The 11,035-nt window shown below is 38.0% G+C and overlaps 1 protein-coding gene across 1 annotated transcript; it reads right to left on the bottom strand.

The window, feature by feature from the left end:
* Positions 1 to 1,305: 1,305 nt before the first annotated feature.
* LOC115733742 (transcriptional corepressor LEUNIG-like) lies at positions 1,306 to 5,212 on the bottom strand. Its single transcript, XM_048277904.1, has 6 exons — positions 5,103 to 5,212; positions 4,865 to 5,015; positions 3,434 to 3,589; positions 3,204 to 3,320; positions 2,289 to 2,495; positions 1,306 to 1,867 (listed from the first exon to the last, which is right to left on the bottom strand). Exons 2-6 carry the CDS (start codon positions 4,943 to 4,945, stop codon positions 1,724 to 1,726), a joined length of 705 nt encoding a protein of 234 aa, XP_048133861.1. The 5' UTR covers positions 4,946 to 5,015; positions 5,103 to 5,212; the 3' UTR covers positions 1,306 to 1,723.
* Between the last annotated feature and the right edge of the window lie 5,823 nt (positions 5,213 to 11,035).

Raw genomic sequence — 11,035 nt, 5'->3', positions numbered from 1 at the left:
CATGAGGAGTTTGGTGAATTGATGGCCGTAAATGGCCTTTCCTAATGGGCTTAAAAATGCAATTCTGGTCTTAAATTAATTAAATGAATAATTAAGTAAAACCTCACATGGGTTGATCAAGGTCTTAACTTATAGAATTCGGCACATTCCCCATCATAAGCCCATGAGCTTGTCTTGCTTTTTTCATGCCCAAATTAAGGCTTTTTAAATAATGGACATTAAGTTGAAAACCTTAATTAAATAATAGAGCTTAAATGGACTGAATTAGGCTCAAAACTAGGTCCTCTTGATTTAAACAAATTTGGCACACCCCTAGACCTAACACTTCACACTGATCTTGGTTCATCTGCCTGTTAAAATTAAGCTCGATTGATCACCTCTGACCTTAAATGCAATGAATGACAGAAAATAAATATGCAATGCAGGAAAAGTTATTTTTGGTGAGAACTATGACTAGTTCTTATTTTTATGCTTGAAATGGATGATTTAAGAAAAATCAAAATTTAGGTGTTAACACCGGCGACGGTCTCGCGCACTTCATTGAGCAGGAGGGAGATCGGAAATTGCAAGATGAGACCCGGCAAAGGATCATCGATGCAAAATGATGTGCCGAAAAGCAATGCAAGGGCAGTCAAGTCATGATAATCTCTTGCCCAACCGGTGCATCCAGATGATCCAGGATTGAAAGGTTTCCATATCCTACCACCCCAGACCTTCCATTTGCATTGTTCTGGTTACAAGCCTTCTCAGACAAGTCACAAACACAAACAGCTCCGACCAATCCAAAGGCAGGCGAGGGGGCTCCCACAACGAGAGAGAGAGAGACGCGCGCGCACACTTCAATTTCCATTATTAGTCTCTATGATGTTTCAATGTTCTGGCCCCAAGCCAACCTACAAAGTGGAGGGCATAGAACTTGCGGATAATTTGATATCACCATGAGAGAAGAAGCATTTCAAACGAGCAACACAAGCTTACAAATTCCCCACAATTCCGCTGAAAACGAGTTACATTTACCACTGCTTCTAGCTTTTCAACTCGACAGCAATACAATATATAGCACGACTATAAATATTTGAAGATAAGGAGTGCCAACGATGCATTAATTACATCATACAAAACATGTTACAATAGTGGTCCCCATAACCCTTTTCCTTCCCTTCGCACATCCTTAGAGTTGATAGATCCACTTGTTTCCTAGGGATCTAACCAAAACATATTTCATTCCATCTCAAGCTCTTGACACCAAGAAACGTGAGGGTTCCTGGAAATCTGTTTCTTTTGGCCCTTTAAGTTGACAAGAACGAAACCGACAATGAGAATTCCAATCCAACCCAAAAAGTAAGTGACGTCGAAGTCCAAGTAAGAAAGACATGGCATGAACACCAAGGGAGAGAAGATGGCAATTATCAATGTAGAGTCCTGTCCGAGAACATTCCCTTCTCTAAGGAAAGGCAAAACCTTACATGTCACTGAAGCATTCGCAGAAAGCTTCAACTCGACAAAAGAAAAGAAGTCATCAACCGATGTACAACAGCAGCAAATGTCACAAAGTTAAATCCCATCGCTAATGATAAGATCTATATTAGTATCAGTGAGACGACACCGACTAGGCGTACTGAGGCAACTGATACAAGGACAAGATACATGCACTTGAACGGGAACAGCAAATTCAGTCTTCCAATCTGAGTGCGCAGGACAAACACCTGGAGATGGCAAAGTATCACCTCCACAGCTTCACTGTCTTGTCGTGACTAGCTGAAGCAACCAGGCCTGTCAAATTTGACACTGCCAATGCAGCAATTAGTCCATCATGAGCTGGCAAAGCCATTGTCTTGTTCTCGGCCATATTCCACAGCTCCAGGGTCTGCAGAGAATTTTCAATTAGCTTAGACCAAAGCACAATTAAACCAAGACTTTATGGGGCAATAGAAGTCTAAAGAGTCTATTCACGTGACTTGTACTTCTAGTTAAGGCACATAGCTTTTGCTGTTCCATGGCTCTTGTAAAGCCAGCTTCATAAGCCGTAATTCTGAAATTGCAAATTAACTGGGTATCACTACTTCGAAGGATAGTGAGAAAGACGCCTGATTTGTACTAGCCAATCACTTAATATTTTATAAATTCATGAGCCCAATAATCATCCCAGGAAGCTTGCTAGAAATTTCTCATATAGTCCTAAGAACAAGATTCAGGAACATCTAACCAGACTTATAGCTTACTTCTCCTATATATGGAGCTAGAATGCACATGAAAACGCTAAAATAAATAATTCAAACGTGACTCACCTGGTAGCAGCCAATCACCAGAAGTGAAGGATAAGTTGGGTGGAACACACAGGAGTGAACCTTGTTTCCATTGCAGCTCAATTCATGTACACAGTCCCATTCACTACCTGACCCAACTGCCCAAACTCTCACAGAGTCCTCACTGACAGAAGCAAGAAACTCCCCAGTCGAATCCCAACACACAGAACTGATTGACTTAGCATGCCCCTGTAATCAAAATTCAGATACAAGCAGGAACTATCGACATGTTACAAGCAGCAGGAAACAAAAAGGAAAAAAGGCAACAAACGTGACTATCTCAAAGACTAGAATGGCCAACTTGAATTAAAAGGCCCTGCAATTGAATGAGTTGCAATTTCAATAATGACAAGAAGGATAGCAAACGATAAAATTCTCTGAAAGATGACATACACCTAGAAACTAATTGTGTGACTAAAATAGCATCCATAAATGGTGACACATACTTGAACGTCATATACTTCGATACAGAAGATAAAAAGATGACAAGCTACGATGATCTTTTTTCCTACTGTTATTTCTCATCTGGATCGAGCCTCAACTCTAGACCTGGGAAAATGCTACTTTATTAGGCAAGTTCCTTCCTAGATATTCAGCAAGCCAATAGGGTCACCAATAGACCCAAGAATAAACACTGAAATATCTCCTATCACCAATGTAAAATTTTGGCAGAGATGAAATAAGAGCTTTTCCTTCTAATGCTCAGAGAAATAAAACATTTTGTCATCTAAATTTTCAATACAGTAACAGATCCAAGAGGAACCACAACATCATTCAATCATACCTACTAGAGGTAAGACAATCACTCACTCAGCAACAATATCCCCTTTTCTCAGCCAATAACAATCCCCATTTGACTAGACCGAATAAAAAGCAAAAAGTTACTAAAAATTCAACCTGCAAAGTTTGCCTGCACTCTTGTGTCTCTACATCCAATATAGATACGACATTATCTGTCGCTGCAGCAAGATACCTTCCGAGATGGGATTGGAATCTCAACAGGGCTGTGCCACCCTGATTCACGAGCAACATAAGTTATGCATTTTCACAGAAACAAGATGTACTGGATGCACCATCTCACTAGAACCCATAAGGGAAACACCAGTAGTATGATAATTTATTTGTACCCTGAATACCCTCGAACAGCTGCCATTATTAATGCTCCAGTATCTTATCCCACCATCCCAATCGCAAGAGCAGATAAGATCATCTTTATTTGGGTGGAAGTCCAGAGATATAACAGCAGTAGAATGCCCCATAAAAGTCCGAAGAGAATAACCAGGCTGAAATGAACAAATGATCGATTGATGATATTAAGCAGAAAGCCAACAAAAGTGAAGCTAAATACATCACACCACAAAGGGACAAAACAGAGACAGTCAAATAAATCTAAGCAAGGTCACATATGAATTTGCCCTCTACATTGACCAACAACTACCTACAAAGGAAACTCTTAGAACTCTTAAAACATGATCATTATCTGGTTAAAATGAAGGAACCTCAACATTGACCTTGCAAAAGAATGCATGAAAGCAACGAAGGATAAATACAATCCTAATAGTTACAGACACTATTTCATGTAAAAGCCACACAACAAATGCCATATAAGTCTGCACGCGAAAAGCAGCAATTTCATTGAGCTCCGAAGAGAATGCTCTCAAAATGATCTATGAAGGAAGTAGCCAAATCTTCACTCGATCATTATCACGAGAGAATACCCATGGCAGAATTTATCACTACCAAGCAGGCTTTGGAATTCCAGCTTCAAGGGTAACAAGAGGAGACGATCATCTCATGTAAACAAGTGTGGAAATTCCGAGAACTTGAAATATTGAAGTAACTCTCTAGGCTTTAAACAAGAGTCAGATTGCATAACCATTCACATAGATACTTAGGCAATAAATTCATTTGTATATGTGTATATATATTTTGGCATACATATAAAACTCTGTGTGTGTGTGTGTGTGTGTGTGTTCCCAAAATTTTAATGTTCAGATTTTAAAACAATGGCAACTCCTATTAGGGCTACAAGCCAAAAATCGACCCCAAATTCATTTCTTATTGATGTTGCAATGGGCAGCAAGCAAAAGACAGGGACATCTGAATATCTGAATAACAACAGGAGACCAGCTTTAATTAAAACTCCTGCTCCATTCCTGTAAAAGACCAAAATCTTCTGTGGTCAGCTCTAAGGGACAGATTACATACTTCTTCACCCTTCACCATCATGCACTAACTACACATTCAAAGTCCTGTCAATTAACTCATGCTAATACATCTGCTTGCTTGAAGCTACAAGTTTAGATCATGTTCTACGTAACTCTACAGGGTATGTAAAAAATAACTTTCATTAGATTGTTCACTCCGGAAACAGCAAACTTGCATCATAAGCACTTATATCATAGTGGCAAAATGTTTTGAAATTTCATCAGTACTTATAGTCAGACAGGCAACTCGTGTAGTTCAGTATATCAGAAGGCTGTTGCAATTAGCTTCAAAGACAAGGAATTGAAAAATCTAAAAAACACTAGTGTCAATGAGATATTATGTTCACCAACATTGTCAGCATCCCAGACTCTTGACAGTTTTGTCAAAAGAAGATGTTGCCAGGCGAGGTATGGTTGGACTAAAACGAACATCTGTGATCAAAGCAGAATGTTCTTCCAGAGTTGTTTTTCGATTTAAGGTATCTGCATACCACAGTACAGCCTGCATAATCCAGAATTTTAACCATCCCATATCAGACTCTTGCAGAAGACAGCATATTATCATCCACATATAACTGCCCGTACGTACTTTCTTATCATGTCCACCAGTAGCAAGTAGTTGTCCATCTGATGAGAAGTGGCAACAGACAACCTTGCCGGCGCTTGCTCGTATAGTACTCACTTCAGTAAATGAGAATTCTGTAGCACCCAATTTGAACACTATGAGTGAAACTGTGAAAGACATTTCATCATGCAGCCTACTAGGGAAATGATTCTGAATCAAACCTCAATTAGTAGGACCTGAGAATGGTAGTCTAAATTACATCCAAAGGCAAAGTTCTTCCATTACTTAACTAAATATATTCATCAGGATTTTATGGTTAATAAAAAATTACCTCGAGGAAAGTCATACTTTATTTTGAAGGCAGGCTAGTTATCATCATGCGATAACTGGTGACAGAGTTCATTTCCTTCTTTCCATTATAGGAGTGATAGAGAGAAATTTTACAGATTATCTTGTCTGCTCGTTAGTGAAAGGCTTGTTGGGAAAGTATTTTCCTTCGTCGCAAATTAGTTTTGAGTTTGATACTTTTTCTGCGTATACTACTTATGTTTCTCCGTTTGTTAGTCAAAGGTAAGTCCTTCTGAAACTCTTAACTAGTTTGGTCTGTATGGTTCACTGTTTCTACCAGTTAACTCTGAGCTCATGGTGGATGAAATCTTAAATATCCTCAAAAAGGAAAAAAGCCACAGGAGGACGCACCAGAGTGAATGAATTGGCAATAGTGGCTGAGACTGAAGGACAAGATAAAATCCCAATAACATCTATAGGAATCAATAGATCATTGAAGCCTCCAAGAAATAGGAGGCTAACGTATATCTTTCACTGCTATGCACACAACAGATCTAAATTTGGAGCAGAAAACAACAATGTGAACAAATATTGCAATACCAATGACAATGATTCCATAGAAAATCTAAAGTATATAGAATAAAACATGCCAGATATTTATTGTTTAAACGAAGGAACAAATCAAATAAAGGGACGTCCTTTCTTCCATCTCCCCTATAAATGTCTCTCCTTCAAGACTACAGTGGACAACAGAGGAGCTGTAAATCAAATTGAAACTATAAGAAGCAATACAAATACGATCTCCATCTCTCTCGCGTGCGCGCAGTAGAGAGAGAGAGAGAGAGAGAGAGAGAGAAATTGCCTGATGTCATCTTGAGTTTGAGTTTCAGGAGAAGGGAGGTTGAGTTCCGGATCAACGGCGCCGATGCACCTGAACAGTCCGGCGACGAGCGCCACGGAGTCCGATGAGTGCGGACGTCGGGTCGGGCCAAGATCGATCGATCCGAGAAGATGACTCGAGGATGGCTCGGCCAAAATAGATTCATTATTTCCTGCTAATTTTCTCGATTTATATAACAACTCTGCTAATAATTTTTATTTTTTGATAAATAAAGTTCTAAGCTTTAAATAAATATGGATTCCTTGATTTTTTTTTTTTTTACGGTATCTGTCCTCGGAGATTAATCGACCAAATTGAACCTCTACAAATTTCTTAGATAAACTCGTGTTAAGCTAAAAATCAAATGATTCATACTTATCGAAGATCAATAGGGATTCATTCTATGTCCATCACTAACTTTAATTTACAAACTAAGTCCTTGATATACCCTAAATAATCACATTACTTACATCGTATAAGCGAGATATTCAACTTTAATTCGGCATGAAAAATTGTAGGAGGCAATGGAATTAGCCTAATAAATATGTCACTCCATTCTCAATAGTATGCAAAATCATCTCTTCCCTTTCCTAATAATTGAAATTATCCTTTCCAACGAAAATGAGGAAAAAAAAAGGTTACAAAAAGGCAAATTAGGTTATTGCCGATAATACATTCGCATGAAAAGAGAGACAAGTATAATGGGAGAAGAACAAGATGAGCCATGCACGGCGCTTACTTGAATGTTATAAGTTTTTTTTTTCACTCATTTATGTGCCATATTGAAGTAAAATCGATCGTTTGAGCATCATTTCCAACAAATCATCCTATATGGATTTTTTATTTAATTTTCAATGACATATGGATACTTTTATTTTTTATTTAATTTCAAAATTTTTATTTTTCTTTTGCTTTTTTCTTTGTGGTTTTTTTCCCTTGGCCGGTGAGGGTCATCATCGACCCTCGTCGGCCACGAAACTCTCATCCAAGGGCGAGGGCTGCGTCGCCCTCGGCCAATGTGGCCACGACAACCCTCACAAGGGCGGTCGTAGCCCTGTCGGCCATGGGCGAGGCTAAAGCCGTCGCGACCCTTGCCTAGATCTAGCGAGGGCCGTCACACCCTCGCTTGCGGTCGACGGGGCCGCAAAGCCTTCGATCGTGGGCGAGGGCCACATCACCTATGGCTGGTGTGGCCGCAAAGGCCCTCTCTCAGATCCGACGAGGGTTTCGTGGCCGGCGAGGGCCACCGGTGACCCTTGCCGGCCAAGGGGAAAAAAGCCTAAGAAAAAAGCAAAAGAAAAATAAAAAATCCAAAATTAAAATAAAAAAAATAAAAAATTGTTTCGGGGAGACATATTGTCAATGGCACTTAAATATTCGATAGGTAAAATTTGTGGGACTTAAATGAATGAAAAAAAAAAATTATGGAACTCTTGCTGTTACTTTCCTCAAGTAATGTAATTCATTGACATGGGGAGATGTACCCTTTAGTATGTTGATAGTCTTTCTTCTTCTTTTTTTCTTTTCTTTTAAGAGGGAGATCGTGCCCATATGAGTAATCATGAAGCTGTTCGTTAGTTTCTAAGGAAATTTATAATTTAGGAAACATTTTCTTAAAGATGATTGTTTATATTATTTAGTCAATAAAAATTTTCATTATCGATAATAAGTTATATCTAAATTTTCATTAATGGTGAAAGTAATTTCTCTTTTATTCATTTTCGTAAGTGACATTTTCGAAGAAAATATTTTATGAATCATTCATTTTCCGTAAACACAAACGGAACCTATGTGTATGTCACATACGATTGCTTCTCATCGTTCCCACATTCTGATCTACTCCTCTAGCGGTAGAAAGCAAATTAACTCCATGTAACAAAGAATGTCTAGCTCATGAAATCAAAGTCGCCAGCAAAATAAATTAATCTGTCTCGAGATGACCGTGACATTTAGTCGGACAAGACATCCACCGGAGAGTTCCCTTCAAACTATCTGGCAACGTCGACAAACCCACAAAGAACAAAGAACCTAAGCTCATGGTGCATCAAAGGCATATCACTCTTTCGCTTACCAAAAAAAATTACGAATATAAGGAAATGCCATCCTTCCAAGTAAGAATTGGAAGTCAGCAGGACCTGAAGACAACTAAAATGGCACTAATAGTTCTTGCATTTTGACCAAATATATAATGTCATTCTTGAATTTTTTGCTCGTTCAATGTGGCCCTTGAACTGTTCCTAAATGTTCAAGTGTGGTCTCTTTATTTGAACAAACAAGGAAGAAAGTCACCGCAAGTCCCTAAATGATAGTAAAAATGTGCAGTCTAATCCATAATTGATTGCAAAATGCGCAACTAAACTCTCGATTTTATTGAGTCTAGTTCATTCCAAAATCGGGTTATCTAATTGTTTTCATAACAATATCCAAGAACGATATTAATTGATATTGTTTCTAATTAAAATTCTCAGCTCCTGTATTTCGTCCACTATTAATTGAATTTATTTAAAAGAACTCAAACCCGTTATTGCCCAACGCAAAACGTATGCTCTGTTTCAAAAGAGGAATACAGCAGATCAACTTGACATTATCAAGCCGGAACTCTCCTATGATGTAGAATTTTTTTTTTTTTAGGTCAAATATAATGCAGAAATTTGCTGAGTCAAAATCGTCGGTCGTGGCTCATTGTCTTATATGATGGGACTCTGTATTTAGCCCACCACATGCATAACCTGCTTGGTAGGCACAATAAGCAAAGATATGAGAACCTTCCCGCAGCCGTCTGTCGCGATCTAAAAATCAGGCTAACGGATTATTAGGTTAATTAAATCAACTAACCTAATTCGGACCCTCCCAAGTCTTACCGAATCGTAACTTAGGTTTATTCATGAGAAAATATTTAATCGGAGCCGCCACTAATCATTTACGGTAGGTTGATTAGAAACCTATATAAAATAGCGAGAGAACTATTTTATCTCTACAAACCAGAGAGAATGAGTCCGAGGACTTGGTTACGCTAATTGAAAAATTAACGCCCTTTCGGTACCAATTTCATGAAAAAAAAAAAAAACCTTTCCAATTGATGTGAATTTGATGATTAAAAAAATGTGACATGAAGACCATCCATTAAGCGCCCGGAGGATGATTTTTTTTTTGTATTTTCGGTAATAAAAGAAAACATTCAAAAGCAATCAAAAAATCTGAACAAAAATAAACAAAAATGCCCATAATATACCTTTTAATTTCCGATTTTTCCGAAAATCCTCTCATTCCCAAAGATCCGGGCTAGAGCGAGATTTTATCCGCTACATCCTCGAGGATTCGAACCAGTATGCGAATATGTGTACAGAAAAACAACATCCCTTTTGCCAAATGGCGGAACACGAATTTCTATACTAAATCACCATCCCATTCCACGAGATCGTGGCTAAGGCGTGTGATTTATTTTTCCGACGGGTCTAGGCACAAAGGGGAGCATATATTATGGGCATGTTTGTTTAAAGATGTGCAAATTTTATAACAAATCAAAAACAAACAGCACGACAAAAAATAAAATGAAGATGAGTCAATTGAGCTTTGAAATTTCGAAAATTAGAGGGGTGGCCGAAATTATGAGATTGGGGATCCACCTTTCCTTATCCAAAAATTCAATCCATTTTTAATTTGAGAAATTATCTTTGAGATTTGAAATTTTAATTTTAGATAATCCTCATAAAAAGAATGGATAGAGATTCAATCCAACCAAACCTTATCTCTAATCAGATGTGTTCAGAAAATTCCCCGGAGATAAGATAAGATAACGACATATAACATCCAAATCATTTCGCACGTGTTAAAGATAACGATTAGCTCAAAAAAATGTATCCATGAGTAAAAAAAAAAATTATATCTAATTTAGCCAAATCAGATAAAATTTCAATTTAGTCGAATCTTTATTCACACCAAGAGATAATATCGAACAATCACAAATTCCTATCAATAACACAAAGCCATGATCGAACACCCAATAGATAAGTTCCAGTCGTCCAACCAAAATGGGAATTTCAAGCACCAACGTGTGACATTCGGCCATGATAGAATTTATTACCAAAAATTGATTCTTTTTAATTCAACAAAAAGAAACAAAATCTAATCTTTTCCCAATCCAATTTAGATCACAACAATGACGAACAATTTTATTCGAGAAAAGATATTCCCTAATTGATGTCAAGCAATTTCCAAGAACATCACGAAAATTCAGCCTATCTTATGAACGAATTATCTTCTCAAACAAATCAGAATTTCATCCTACCATTGGTAATTTTCGGTTTTGAGCAAAACTAGATTGGAAAGGGTTCAACTTTCGTCTTTAATTGCACTTCAAGTATGTTCGTCAAAGTGTTAGAACATATATGCAAGTTTCCAAATAAACAAGCATAAATTGCAATCAAAGGTTAAGAAAAATTACCTTTTCCCAAGCTAAAATTCTGCACACGCGCAAGCTGTATATCTGCCTGAAACAGTCCCCTTTTGATTCGAAACGAGCTCCGAAATCGTCAAAATTCTAACACAATATGAGGTACTTTGTGAGGTCTCGAGAATCAAAATAAAAGGAAGCTCTTTTACCACTAAAGAGGGCTGATTTGCATCCAAACAGAAAGCTGGAACAGGAAGCAGCTTGGATGGACCGTGGAGGACTCAGGTGGCTTCGGATGAGTTTGAACAAACTCACAAACTGGGCACGGCACAAAGGTTGAATGGAGGTGATCGTACGAGCTTCAAACGGCAGCCTTAATGCATGAATTTGATGAGC

The sequence above is a fragment of the Rhodamnia argentea genome, chromosome 4 (assembly GCF_020921035.1).
Source record: "Rhodamnia argentea isolate NSW1041297 chromosome 4, ASM2092103v1, whole genome shotgun sequence".
NCBI classification, from domain to species: domain Eukaryota; kingdom Viridiplantae; phylum Streptophyta; class Magnoliopsida; order Myrtales; family Myrtaceae; genus Rhodamnia; species Rhodamnia argentea.
The sequence above is the reverse complement of the archived record's forward strand: the minus strand, read 5'-3'. Positions and strand labels throughout refer to the sequence as shown.